This window comes from Cnephaeus nilssonii (assembly GCF_951640355.1).
Source record: "Cnephaeus nilssonii genome assembly, chromosome: X".
Taxonomy (NCBI): domain Eukaryota; kingdom Metazoa; phylum Chordata; class Mammalia; order Chiroptera; family Vespertilionidae; genus Cnephaeus; species Cnephaeus nilssonii.
In genome coordinates, this window is record NC_137071.1 from 50,783,601 (window position 1) to 50,798,436 (window position 14,836).

At 42.5% G+C, this 14,836-nt stretch overlaps 1 protein-coding gene across 3 annotated transcripts in view; it reads right to left on the bottom strand.

The window, feature by feature from the left end:
* Positions 1 to 14,836, bottom strand: part of HDAC8 (histone deacetylase 8) — a 234,888-nt gene that overhangs the window by 72,169 nt on the left and 147,883 nt on the right. For 2 of the 3 annotated variants that reach the window (XM_079765340.1, XM_079765339.1), the window contains exons 5-7: positions 12,755 to 12,867; positions 3,115 to 3,180; positions 2,425 to 2,533 (exon numbers count right to left, since the gene is read on the bottom strand). In XM_079765340.1, the coding sequence (XP_079621466.1) occupies positions 2,425 to 2,533; positions 3,115 to 3,180; positions 12,755 to 12,867 (288 nt within the window). The remainder of the gene's footprint in view (positions 1 to 2,424; positions 2,534 to 3,114; positions 3,181 to 12,754; positions 12,868 to 14,836) is intronic. The other variant, XM_079765341.1, reaches the window with a different exon arrangement.

Here is a 14,836-nt window from a genome sequence, read left to right on the forward strand (position 1 = left end):
TTAACTGCTCCCCTGCCAGCCTGTTTGCCCCCAACTTCCCTCCTCTGCCAGCCTGGTCACCCCTAACTGCGCTCTCCTGCAGGGTTGATCACCTCCAACTGCCCTCCCTTGCAAGCCTGGTCCCTTTCAACTGCCCTCCCTTGCAGGCCTGGTCCCTCACAACTGCCCTCCCTTGCAGGCTGGGTGCCTCCCAACTGCCCTCTCCTGCTGGCCATCTTGTGGTGGCCATCTTGTGTCCACATGGGGGCAGGATCTTTGACCACATGGGGGCAGCTATATTGTGTGTTGCAGTGATGATCAATCAGTATATTAATCTTTTATTAGATAGGATAGAGGCCTGGTGCACGGGTGGGGGCCAGCTGGTTTGCCCTGAAGGGTGTCACAGATAAGGATGGGGGTTCCCTTGGGGTGTGGGGCGGCCTGAGCGAGGGGCCTGTGGTGGTTTGCAGGCCGGCCACGCCCCCTGGCAACCCAAGGGGAGGCCCTGGTATCTGGAATTTATTTTCCTTCTACAATTGGAAACTTTGTAGCCTGGAGCGGAGCCAAGCCTGGGGCTCCGGTAGCCATTTCTGTGGCAGTTAATTTACCTTCTACAATTGAAACTTTGTTGCCTTAAGCGGGTGAGCCCGGCCAGGGTGTGCGGAAAGCTTTGCTTCCCCTGTTGCCGCCGGCAACCCTGGCCTGCTCTCTCAAGCTCCATTCTGCCGCCATTTCTTTGAATTTGTTTACCTTCTATAATTGAAACTTTGTAGCTTGAGTGGAGGCTTAGGCCTGCAACGGCTATGGAAAGCTTGGCTTACTCTGTTACCTGGGAAACCTTGCTCTCTGTGGCTGTAGCCATCTTGGATTGGGATTAATTTGCATACTCGCCCTGATTGGCTGATGGGCGTGGCTTGGCTGGTGGGCGTGGCTTATGTAGCGGAGTGATGGTTAATTTGCATATTACCATTTTATATTAGAGAGGATACTTCTACTTTATTTATACAACTGCCAGTGAGTGATGATGACCAGTGCAGGGTCCTTTGGGAAGTCCCTGTTTCTAGTAGAGGTTGGGAGAAATCTAAGCCCAGTGGGGGAAGGATCAAAAGACCCAATCCCCATTACTTACCTTGAGTAATGTTGACTTGCTGACTTCTAGTCAGACTCACTTTCTCTACTGCCAATGTCAGCAATGAATTTATACCTGACCAATCTCAAATTTTAAAATATGATTTTAAAGAGGGAGGGAGGGAGGATAGGAGGGAGAGAGAAAGAGAGAGAGAGAGAGAGAGAGGGAGAGAGAGAGAGAGAGAGAGAGAGAGAGAGAGACCGGTTGTCTCCCATCATGCCCCAACATAGGTATGTGCCCTGACCAGGAATCAGACCTGTGACTTTCTGGTGCATGAGACAATGCTCTAACCAATTGAGCCCCACCGGCCAGGGCCAACCTCAATTTTTATGAATATGAGTAGAGTGCCTGCCACCCTTCTCACATTCTGCAAGTCTTTTCATCCCCAATGGTCTACACATTGGCAACAAACTGCCTACAAGTGGCTATAATCTTACCTAATAAAAGAGAAACATGCAAATTAACCATCACTCCACTATGCCCACAGCCAATCAGAGTGAGTATGCAAATTAACCCAACAAAGATGGAGGTTAATTTGCATATGCAGGCACAGAGCGGTGTGAAGCCTGCTATCAGGGGAAGGGGGGCAGGGAGGGAGCTACTGGAGTGGTGCTCCAGACAGAAACGAGGACTTGCTGGTTCTGGGTGGCCCAGGAGTGAGGACTTGCCAGCTCTGGGCTCCCAGGCAGCCAGGGAGCGGGGACTTGCCGGCTCCTGGGCAGCTGGGGTGGGGAGCGGTGACTTGCTGGCTCCCGGGTGGCTGGGAGTGAAGCCAGGGGCCTATTCTTGCACAAATATTGTGCAACGGGCCTCTAGTTTAATATAATAACCATAATGTAAAAATAACAGATTTATGACCCCAATTTTAACACAGCAAATAGAACTCAAGAACTCATAATAAAAAACTCTCTAATATTCACACTAGTGGATGGAAGCAGATGTACATAACAGGGAACCCAAAAGGACCTTCCCAGGCTAATGAGATTACACACATGCAGGTTTTAGCTTAGAAAGTAAGAGACAAGAGATTTCGAAGGCAGCCTAGAAGCTCTGGTTTGGGGATGGTCTTAGTCATATGGGGTAGCTAGTAAGATCAAACCAAGAATGTGACTCTGGCTTAAACACTCGGCTCTCCCAAACAGGAGATGGTTACCTGATCCATTAAGGATAATGAACAGTGTACAAAAGCTACGTAAGTATACAGTACCTTTCCCCCCACAAATTGTTTTTTGAAAACATGAATTCTGTAAGATTGGGGCCATTTCATCTTACAGAAATGTAATATAGTTGTTACTGGCTCAGCATTACTGCCATACCTTTCATAGATGTGGTAATACTTCTCATTCTGTATGCCATCTTGAATGGGCACATTCACACTGTAGTACCGTTCCTTCCCTAGGCCAACATCAGTCACATCACCTGTTCCTGTAAAAGAAAGGGGTACCATGAATAGTTTTAAGAACACAAGAATTAGAAAAGTTGAAGGATTCTCTGATTGGAATTCAGAAGACCAGAAGCTGAAATAGAGCACTATCCTGTGATAGTTTTTCTAAGGGAATGAATTAAAATAATATGGAGAAGTGACTGTTGAAAATAATGTTGGGGAAGCAGAAAAATTATAAGAAAATGGGAAAACCTTAGATTCATTCTGGGTGGGGAAAAAAAGATTAACTCCTGTAATTCACTTTCCATATGTCTAAGAGTAACATAATATTAATATATCACGTAATTATCAGGGTGTTGGGAGTTACACAGGATATCTGATAGTACATTAAGTATAAGTGAGCTATCTATTGTCTGTCCATAAAAGTCAGCTGGAATAAGAAATGGCATCACATTCCTATTATCACTATCACCTGAAATGACTTGTCTTAAATTTTTGCATAAAGTTGCATCAATAAGGTATTAATAGCTTTGAACTATCCAAATATAAGATATAAGAAATGTATAAAAGAACTGTAGTATATTATTCCTCAAATGTAATACTGAGCATACAGATCACTTGCCTGGGGAAAATTTGTGCAGGGACACCGTCATGACTTTGGAGGTGAAACTGAATGCATCTTCAACACCTACCAGAGAAAAAGAAGAATCACTTCATATATGCAACTCCTGTTTTCAACGACTGAAACTCTAGAAAGCAGCTGTGGGAAGGAAGAGAAATGAGAGGGTAACAATAATAAAGCTAACAAGCTGAGGAATAACATAACAAAACCCTATGGTCTTTGATCTCTGCCATTACTGGATGAGGTTCATTTCCAAATTCATGGCAAATTATAACTGGACTTCCCTTTTCCAAGCAACGGGATGTCCAGACTCTTTTTGATAACCTGTTCAAAAAGTGGGAGGGCCCTAGCTGGTTTGGCTCAGTGGATAGAGCATCAGCCAGCAGACTGAAAAGGTCCCAGGTTTTGATTCCAGTCAAGCAAACATGCCCAGGTTGTGGGCTTGATCCCCAGTGGGGAGGGGAGCGATGGAAGAGGCAGCCAATCAATGAGTCCCTCTCATCATTGATGTTTCTATCTCTCTCCTTCTCTCTTCCTCTCTGAAATCTATCTATCTATCTATCTATCTATCATCTATCTATCTACCTTTTTTAAGTGGGTAAGGGCTTGAGCTCAGACTTGAGGCATTATCAAATGAGCTGAATAGAGGACACTGGCACCATCATGGAAGTTTTATCTTTCAGTGCTTCTTGTTAAATTATTAAGGATTTAGTACAAAATAAGCACAATGCAGCAACCCTTTTAAAAAATGTGACCAGTACAAACATTAGGCATTATATAGTGAAAACCCAATTGTAAACTGCCTCTCTATGATACAGATTTGGTTATAAATGCAGTTATTGGAGGAACCAAGATGGCGGCAAAGTTAAACAACTAAACTGCCGCCTCGCACAACAATTACAAAAATACAACTAAAAAACAAAACATCTACCACCCAGAACCACGGGAAAGCTGGCTGAGTGGTAGATTTACAACTAAGAAGAGAAGGGAGCGCAAACACTGGAGAGCTGAGGTACAGAGGAGCGCGCGAAGCAGGCTGGTGGCGGGCGACGGGGCATGCGGCTTTTCTTCAAACCAAAGGGAGACAAACTCCCTATCACTCTGAACTCCAGTTTCTGGGGACACGCGGGGGACCCAGATGCCTACAGGGAGAAGCTGGACTCTCGGCCATCGGTGGGAGAGTGAGAGTGACTTTTCTGCAGAGGTGCGCCCAGCAATCAGGGTTTGCTGCGCTGGAGCACGGGACACGGGAACTTGGAAACGCGGAAAGGCAGAGACGGCTGAAGGCAGCCATGGCCGTTGGCCACGCCCCAGCCTAGTGACTCCCTGAGACCCCGCCCCGCCCTGAGACCCCGCCCTGCACATTCTACAAACCTGCCCAGGCTCCACACAGCGGCTTTTACATATAAATGGCCTGTTCTGTGGCAGCTCAATCAAATTAACTGAAGCTCCAGTCAGACTGCTCCAAAACCACCCAAGCAAAGAGGAGAAAACTGTAGCTCTTGCTGTAGCTCCTGCTGGGAGGCCTCAGACCTGCACCCCATTGGAGATCCAGACACTAGGGTATCTAGTGGTTGGTGTGGATGACACCAGATTTCAACCCCTCTCATAAGGGACACATTCAAGAGGCAGACTCAGTAAGCACCAAAGCCCTACTGTGTCTCCAGCACAGCAATTCTTCCATTATAGACACAGCAGGTCCTCACAGCCAATTGGCCTGGAGGTCAATTCCTCCCAGTGTACCAACAGGAATCAAGGCTTTTAACTACACCAAGACTTTCCACTCAGCCCACAAAGGGGTGTACCAAGAGCGACCACCTAGAGTGATTGGGGAAGCTGAGCTACCGGCCCCTATAGGTCACTGACCACACAAAACCACTCCATCAACACAGGGAGGCAGCCAAAATGCGGAGACACCGAAGTATGTCATGAGTAGGAGAGATGGAGGAAAGCAAACTAATGGACGATACAGTGTTCAGAACCACATTTATAAGGTTACTCAAGAATCTTCTAAAAACTGCTGAGAAACTTGAAGAGACCTTCAAGGACCTTAATGAGAATACCAAAAAAATGGAAAAGGTCCAGTAAGAAATTATGCATACACTGTCTGAAATAAAGAACATACAGACACTCAACTGTAGACCACTGTACCCGAAGAGTCAAACCAAAGATCTGGAATATGAGGAAGAAAAAAACACCCAACCAGAGAGGGGGAAAGAAAGAAGAATCCAAAAGTGTGAGGATAGTGTAAGGAGCCTCTGGGATGGCTTTAAGCGTACCAATATCCGAATTTTTGGGGTGCCAGAACAAGAGAGAGAGAAAGATACTGAAAACCTATTTGAAGAAATAATGACAGAAAACTTCCCCCACCTGGTGAAAGAAATACACTTACAAGTTCAAGAAGCGCACAGAACCCCAAACAAGAGGAATCCAAAGAGGACCACACCAAGACACATCATAATTAAAATGCCAAGGGTAAAAAACAATAAAGATTTATTTAAAAAATATATAAAAATCTCAAAAAAAAATTTATTCTCTGTCCATTGGAAAAAATAAATAAATAAATGCAGTTCTCCCAAAGTGTGTACTAGGTAACTTACAGTACATACAGTATTTGTAGCTAAAACATAGAAGACTAAAAATAGCCATGAACCTTAATAGTAGCTTGGAAATAGATGGGGGAAATTTTTCTAGAAAGGACTCCCCTTTCCATTTAAACCGAATAAGAAAATGAATAGAGGCCTGGGAGATAGTAGATGTAATCTTAAAAGCCACTACTTATTCAGATAAACACACTGCCCACCTCTACACCTTTCCTCCCTGAATCTCATATTGTCAGATAATCCGTCTGTAAAATGGAAGGACTACTATTGGCAAATTTTGGCCGTATACTCATTTATACTTCAAATAAAGAAATTGTCCCTGTATTTACTTAATGCATTCAGTCTTCATTAGAGGTTGACAGTGACCTTAAAAAAAAAAGGAACTCTATTTGTATGTCACAAATATGTTTGAATTTCCCAAGCCTTATGTTTTGCCCTAGGGAAGCAGATAAAACCAGTTAAAGGCTCCAGGCAAAAAGCATTAAGTAAACAAAACAAAATAAATTAGTATTTTAACTTATAAATTGAAGTATAATTATTTATACTTTCAGAAAATTCTGATTATTTATCCATACAGAAAGGTGATACCAATTTAGATTTCTGTCAATGGGTTCAGAGAGTTCCTATTTTTCATACTCTGACTAGCACTGGATGTTATTATTCTTTTTGATGTTAGGCAGAAAAAATGGTCTGTCCTAATTTGCATTTCTCTGAGTATTAGGGTTTGGAGCACCTTTTCTTTCTTTTTTTTATTTTCCTCATTCTTTTAAATAAATCTTTATTGTTCAGATTATTACAGTTGTTCCTCTTTTTCTCCCCCCATAGCTCCCCTCCACCCAGTTCCCACTCTACCCCCTACACTTACATCCCACACTGTCCTCATCCATAGGTGTACGATTATGTCCAGTCTCTTCCCGCACCCCACACCCCTTTCCCCCCGAGAATTGTCAGTCCACTTCTTTCTATGCCCCTGATTCTCTTATATTCACCAGTTTATTCTGTTCATCAGATTTTTTATTCACTTGATTTTTAGATTTACTTATTGATAGATATGTATTTGTTGTCACTTTGTTGTTCATAATTTTTATCTTTACCTTTTTTTTCTTCTTCCTCTTCTTAAAGAATACCCTTCCACATTTCATATAATACTGGTTTGGCAGTGATGAACTCCTTTAGCTTTATCTTATCTGTGAAGCTCTTTATCTGACCTTCAATTCTAAATGATAGCTTTGCTGGGTAGAGTAATCTTGGTTGTAGGTTCTTGCTATTCATCACTTTGAATATTTCTTGCCACTCCCTTCTGGCCTGCATAGTTTCTGTTGAGAAATCAGCTGACAGTTGTATGGGTACTCCCTTGTAAGTAACTAACTTTTTCTCTTGCTGCTTTTAATATTCTCTCTTTGTCCTTTGCCCTTGGCATTTTAATTATGATGTGTCTTGGTGTGGTCCTCTTTGGATTCCTTTTGTTTGGGGTCCTCTGTGCTTCCTGCACTTGTAGGTCTATTTCCTTCACCAGGTAGGGGAAGTTTTCGGTCATTATTTCTTCAAATAGGTTTTCAATATCTTGCTCTCTCTCCTCTTCTGGCACCCCCATAATTCGGATGTTGGTACGCTTGAAGTTGTCCCAGAGGCTCCTTGCACTATCTTCATATTTTTGGATTCTTTTTTCTTTTTCTTTTCTGGTTCGGTGTTTTTTGCTTCCTCATATTTCAAATCATTGACTTGATTCTTGGGATCCTCTAGTCTTCTGTTGGATCTCTGTATATTTCTTTATTTCAGTCAGTGTATGGTTAATTTCTAATTGGTCCATTTTCATATCCTTGAGGGTCTCACTATATTTCTCGGAGGTTTCTAGAAGATTCTTGAGTAACCTTATAACCGTGGTTTTGAACTCTATATCCAGTAGTTAGCTTTCCTCCATTTCTTTCATTTGTGACCTGTTTCTTTGTCTCCGCATTTTGGCTGCTTCCCTGTGTTGATAGAGTGGCTTTGTGTGCTAGGTGTCCTATAGGGCCAAGTGGCTCAGCCTCCCTAATTGCCTGAGGTGGACAGTCTTGGTGCACCCCTTTGTGGGCTGTGTGCACAGTCTTGTTGTAGTTAAGCCTTTATTGCTGTTGGTATCACTGGGAGGAATTGACCTCCAGGCCAATTGGCTGTGAGGACCAGTTGTGTGTACAATGGGAGAACTTCTGTGCTAGAGACACTCTTATGGGGCAGGACTTGCTTCAATGGGGCTTTGGCATTCACTGACTCTGCCTCCTGATTGTGTCTCTTATGGGTGTGAAGAGTTGTAATCTGGATGGTCTCACTCTGACCACTGGGTACACTGGCTCTTGGATCTCCAAGGAGGTGCAAAGTCAGCCACTGCCTGAGGCCCCCCAGCAGGAGCTACAGAGAGATCTTCAGATTCCTTCTCTTTGTTTGGGTTTTGGAGGTGCCCAGATGAGGCCCAGCTGTGAAGCAATGCTAGCTACTGTGGGGCCTTGGGCCTAATTTTGGATGTTCTGGGTCTCTCTGACTCAGCTGCAGTTTGATATGTAATTTTATTTTTATTTTTTTAAATTTAGTAAATCTTTATTGTTCAGATTATTACAGTTGTTCCTCTTTTTTCCCCCCATAGCTCCCCTCCACCTTGTTCCCATCCCACCCTCTTCCCTTACCTCCCACTCACTGTCCTCATCCATAGGTGAATGATTTTTTGTCCAGTCTCTTCCCACACCCCCACACCCCTTTACCCCTGAGAGTTGTCAGTCCACTCCCTTTCTATGCCCCTGATTCTATTATATTCACCAGTTTATTCTGTACATCAAATTTTTAATTCACTTGATTTTCAGTATCACTTGTTGATAGATATGTATTTGTTGTTTATAATTTTTATCTTTACCTTTTTCTTCTTCTTCCTCTTCTTAGAGAATACCTTTCAGCATTTCATATAATACTTGTTTGTTGTTGATGAACTCCTTTAGCTTTTTCTTATCTGTGAATCTCTTTAGCTGACCTTCAATTCTGAATGTGAGCTTGGCTGGGTAGAGTACCCTTGGTCGTAGGTTCTTGCTATTTATCACTTTGACCATTTCTTGCCACTCCCGTCTGGCCTGCATAGTTTCTGTTGAGAAATCAGCTGACAATCGTATGGGTGTTCCCTTGTAGGTAATTAAATGTTTTTCTCTTGCTGCTTTTAATATTCTTTCTTTGTCTTTTGCCCTTGGCATTTTAATTATGATGTGTCTTTTTGTGGTCCTCTTTGGATTTCCCTTGTTTGGGGTTCTGTGCGCTTCCTGGACTTGTAAGTGTATTTCTTTCACCAGGTGGGGGAAGTTTTCAGTCATTATTTCTTCAAATAGGTTTTCAGTATCTTGCTCACTCTCTTCTTCTGGCACCCCCATAATTCTGATGTTGGTACGCTTGAAGTTGTCCCAGAGGCTTCTTACACTATCTTCAAATTTTTGGATTCTTTTTTCTTTTAGCTTTTCCAGTTGAGTGATTTTTGCTTCTTTGTATTTCAAATCTTTGACTTGATTCTTGCATTCCTCTAATTTGCTGTAGGGTTTCTGTATAATAATTTTTATTTCAGTCAGTGTATGCTTAATTTCTAGTTGGTCCTTTTCCATATCCTTGAGGGTCTCTCTCGTATCCTCAAGGGTCTCACTAAATTTATCGGCCTTTTCTAGGAAATTCTTGAAAAATCTTATAACTGTGGTTTTGAACTCTATTTCCAGTTGTTTGTTTTCCTCCATTTCTTTGGTTTTTGATCTGTTTCTTTGTCTCCCCATTTTCACTGCTTCCCTGAGTTGGTAGGGTAGCTTTGTGTGCTAGTTGTTCTATATGGGCCAGTGGCTCGGCCTCCCCAGTTACCTGAGGTGGACACTCTTGGTGCACCCCTTTATGGACTGTGTGTACAGCTTTGTTGTAGTTAAGTCTGGATTGTTGTTGGTATCAGTGGGACGAGTTGACCTCCAGGCCAATTGGCTGTGAGGATCAGCTGTGTCTATGCCGGGAGACAGCCTTATTTGGCTCTTGATATGTAATTTTAGATTGCAAAAGGCCAGGCCATTCATATGTAAATCCTCTGTGCACAGCTTGGGTGTGGTTGTAAATTGGATGGGGCGGGGTCTCAGGGAATCACCAGGGCAGAGCAAAAAGCAATGGCTGACCATCAGCCCTGCCCCGAAGAGGTCCCCGGGTCTCTGTGTCTCATGGCCCTGTGCAGGAACAATGATCGCTGTGAGTACCTCTGAGCGAAAGCCACCCTTGCATTCCGGCCCGATGCCAGACAGTCCAGTTTCTCCCCGTATGAGTCTGGGTTCCCAGAGTCTTGCCCAGAACTGGAGTTCAGAGCAGTCAGGAGCTTGTATCTCCCGCCTGATTGAAAAAGACAACAGTGTACCCAGTTGCCAGCCCTTTTCTGCGCGCGGCTCCGTATCTCTGCACTTCACTTCCGTACCTCTGTACCTCCTATCAGACTCAATGCGCTTTTCTCTTTCTTTCTAGTTGTAGAATTTCCATTCAGCCAGTCTTCCTGTGGTTCTGGATGATATTCGTTTTGTCTTTTAGTTGTAGTTTTGATATGGTTGTGCATGGCAGCAAGTTCACATGTATACCTATGCTGCCATTTTGGTTCTCTCCACCTTTTCTTATACTTAGTACCTATTTGTATCTCTTCTCACAGAAAATGCCAATAGGAATTGTTAGAAAATTCTACTTTGCACAGGCTGATAGGTGGAGGGTATGGGGCTTGGTGTGAATAAGAAGAATGGTAGGTAGTTGAAGAAAGAAGGTGAGGACAGGTGCGAGTACAGTGAAGCCACCACAAAATGCTAGTTATGAAATCATGGGAGATTTAAAATAAACTGAATGTGTAAGAATTTGGAGGTGGGGCAAGGGTCACTGGAAAGGAGGTGCTGAAGAGGGGAAATAAACTGAAATGAAACACACCATAAAAGTTGGCTAAAACAGGAAACTCTAAATGGTGTAGAAATAACACTCAAATGGAAAAAATGGTTTCAGGTGACAGTCATTCTTACATGGTTCAACAGAGTTGATGCTATTCTTAAACTCTGATACTAATAGTTTGAATTTCATAATCATTCATTCATTCAACAAATATTTTACTGAACCTCTACTATAACATATGCATAATTCTGTTTGTTCAAGCCATTGTTTAGGACAGAAAGAAGTAAACAACTTGATCTCTGTTTTGGATAAGCTGAAAGTTTCTACATGAGAAGACATAGACAGCTTAAAGAATTAACAGTATAAGACAATATATAATTAAATATCAAATCAGTAATATAAACAATACAGTTGAGTAGGGGAGAGAACACTTGAGCTGGAGTGTTCAGGGCAAATTGGATACTCTTGAAACTTGAACTTCTAGGTAGAACTTGTAGATGCAAAAGGGGAGGATAAAACAAAACTAAGTTAGAAAAAGTGATGCCAAATCAGGGTAGTGGGCACAGTGAGATATGTTTGGTGATTATTCAGTAGTGAAGCCTGCACAGCAACTTGTGAGAGAGAAGGTTGGACAGAAGAGGTGAGGCCTCTTTGAGGCAGGCCTCAAAAGACAGGGTAAAGATTGTGGACTTTACCACGAAGACCACTGTTTTTCAAAGTGTGGCCTGTGGAACAACTTGGGTGTTGTTAAAAAGTGGATTCCCAGATTCCATACCAGGCCTATTAAATCTAAATATTTGGTGGATATGGCCCAGAAGTCTGCATTTTAACACAAGCTTCCCCCAGGCCATCTTGATATACATTTGAGTTTGAGAACCATTGCTATGGGCCAAGGTTTAGTAAACCAAGTGGCTACATGGTAAATATTTTAGGCTTTCCAAACTACATGGTCTCTATTGCATCCCCCCACCCCCACTTAACAACCTTGTAAAAATATAAAACAATCATTCTTAGCTAGCTGCTCATACAAAAACAATCCATGGGCCAAATGTTACCCTTTTTATAGGTGATAAGGAGCCTCTGAAGATTTTTTAGCAAGGTTGTGTTTTGCACTGGCAGAGCGTTCAGATATTCAGTAGACAATGCTCTCAAAGTAGTACCCTGGTTGTTTTAACCCTTCTCTCTTCTCTCGGTTACCTTTAATTTTCTGTCATCATCTCATGGTAGTATCCATCTAGGTGAATTCCCTGGGGAGGTTTCCCCTGACAATTTCTTCCTTCTTTATCTATTTTGGCAGCAAAGCTGACCCTAGTATCTATCATATATTATTTTTCCCTCTCTTGTCTTGATTTTGTTAGTTTGTCTCATAAAATCCCTAGAAACAGGAAAGTCGCAATTCTTGATGTGGGAGAGGGGAGGGAATACCTTTAACTAATTTTACTAGGTAAGTGTTCCTAGATCAATGGAAATATGTGCCACCCACAGGATTTGTTAAAGAAACAGAATGTAGGTAACTGTCACTGAAGCTCCACATTGTAGATAGAAAGTTCAGAGGAGGGCTGGCTGCATCCTTTCAGTGAAGTCTTCTAAGAAGAAATTAATGAAGTTAAGGCAAATTGTTAATGATTCTGCTGCTATTAAAAATTAGAGAAGATGCCCTATATTTGTTTGCACAGGACTAAATATTTTAGCAATACAAAAACAGTGGGACAGATTTTGACTGCTATGTAAGTTAGTATCCCTATTGAAAAATTCACAATGATATTTCATCATGTACCCATTCTGATCTTGAGAGAAGTATCAAGATTGTCAGCTCTAACTGCAGATTTCACTAAGAACATATGAAAGTGACCTAAGGGAGGTTACTGAGCACTGGAGTAAACACTTGGTAAGATTCCCACTTGCTATTGGAAGAGATGAGATGAGAGGAGAAATTACAGGAAACTGGTATTTTAAAGCAGCAGCTTCATCAGCAAAGGAGGAATTGCATCAGTTAGAAGAATCTCTACCTATTTTAAGATTCTCAATTAGAAAACTTTCAATTGCAACAGGCATTTCTCCTTTTATCAGCCACCTAGAAGCAACATTACTGATAAAAACCTGTTGTCCTAGCAGCAAAGCACCCTTGAAAGTGAAGGGCTTACCATCTCCATGGTGTAGATCCAAATCCACATAGAGAATATGGTCAAATTTCCGTCTCAATCGTAATATTCCCAGGACAACATCATTAAGATAACAAAAACCAGATGCTTCATCTCTGCAAGAAAATAAGGTGCTATAGCCAAGAGCCAAAAGCAATCCAAGGGAGTCTTTAATGCCAAGGATCTAATCCCAGAGATCTATTCCCTTTCAATTCCCCTTTCTTTTTAGAAAAACAAAAATCTACCTACAAAGATTGTATAGTAAATACCTCAGAATGATCAAGGAATGAAGTGTCTTAGTAAACTAAATATTCAGGTTGATTGGTAACATTTTACATTCAGAATCCCAGATTGTCAAAGAATTAGAATGTTATAACTATATTCAACAAAACAGAACCCTACTCCAATTATTCAGTGATCATTAAAAAATTGTAGTACCATGGAGTCATCAAAATGAACACTGATTATCACTTAGAGGACTTTAAGAAAGCTAGAATCTAGAGGAGGCCTTAAAGACAATCTTTCTCAGCCAGATGTAGAAGATGTTGGAGATTGGATTCTCTGTACTGAACCTATGGCATAACCTAAAGTTGTTGTTTTTTTTAAGTAAGGCTTGGCACTTGTTGATCATAAAAGCGAAGTGTAGAATGTATAAATGTATAATCTCCTCGGCAGCATAATGTGGTTACCTTTCTGTAAATGGAATTATTACAATGCAGACTGAAGCGGCCTCTTCTAAAGTTATTTTGTTTCCTTCACTAAAATTGTCTTCATTTACAATACTGGTGTCTTTTAATATTTTTGCTATTTGTGATACTGTGTTACTTTACTCTCTTGTAAACATTAATCTACTCTTTTATTATGCTTCCATTAAGCCTTTTTGAGTAGATAGAAAAGAACATTTTTTATTATCAAAAGTTTATTATAGAGGGGAGAAACCAAGATGGTGGCACAGGTAAACACCTAAACTGCTGCCTTGCGCAAAAATATCAAAACTACAACTAAAAGACAAAACAGACACCATCCAGAAATACAGGAAAGCTGGCTGAGTGGAAATTCTACAACGAGAAGGAAAGAGGAAACCACATTGAGACTCAGAGGAGCTGCAAAAGGCTGAGGTACAGAGACGCATGCATGTGGTGAGGAAGTGCGCTGACTGCACAGGCGGCTGAGTGCGCGGCTGGCTTTGTAAAGCAGGAGGGAGACAGAAGCTCCCGACTGCACTGAACTCCAGTCCCGGGCGAGACTCTGGGAACCCAAACTCATTGGGGGGAATCTGGACTGTCAGGAAAAGAGAAAGCAAACGGAGACTCAGGGGAGCTGGGAAGGCAGAGGTCCGAAGGTGCGCACACGCAGAGAGGATTGACTGCTGAGTGCACAGGCGGCTGAGTGCGCGGCTGGCTTCCTAAAGTGGGAGGGAGGTGGAAGCTCCCGACTGCGCTGAACTCCAGTTCCAGGCGAGTTTCTGGGAAACCAGACTCATTCAGGGAGAAACTGGACTGTCTGGCAGCGGGCAAAACTTGAGGGCGGCTTTCTCTCAGAGGTGCTTGCAGCGATTACTGAGGAACACTGAGACCCAGGGGCCTCATAGGGCAGGGCTGAAGGGAAGCCAAGGCTATCTGCTCTGCCCTGAGACTCTGCCCCATCCGAGCTGAGCACAGAGGCTTTTGCAAGTCTTCTCCCATAAGGGTGTCTCTAGCACAGAAGTTCTCCCAGCGTAGACACAGCGGATCCTCACAGCCAATTGGCCTGGAGGTCAATTCCTCCCAGTGATACCAACAACCATCAAGACTTAACTATAACAAGGCTGTGCACACAGTCTACAAAGGGGTGCACCAAAAGTGTCCACCTCAGGTAATTGGGGGAGGCTGAGCCACTGGGCCATATAGGACACCTACCACACAAAGCTACTCTACCAACTCAGGGAAGCAGCAAAAATGCAGAGACAAAGAAACAGATCACAAATGAAAGAAATGGAGGAAAGCAAATGACTGGATATAGAGTTCAAAACCACCATTATAAGGTTTTTCAAGAATTTCCTAGAAAAGGCCAATAAATTTAGCGAGACCCTCGAGGATATGAAAA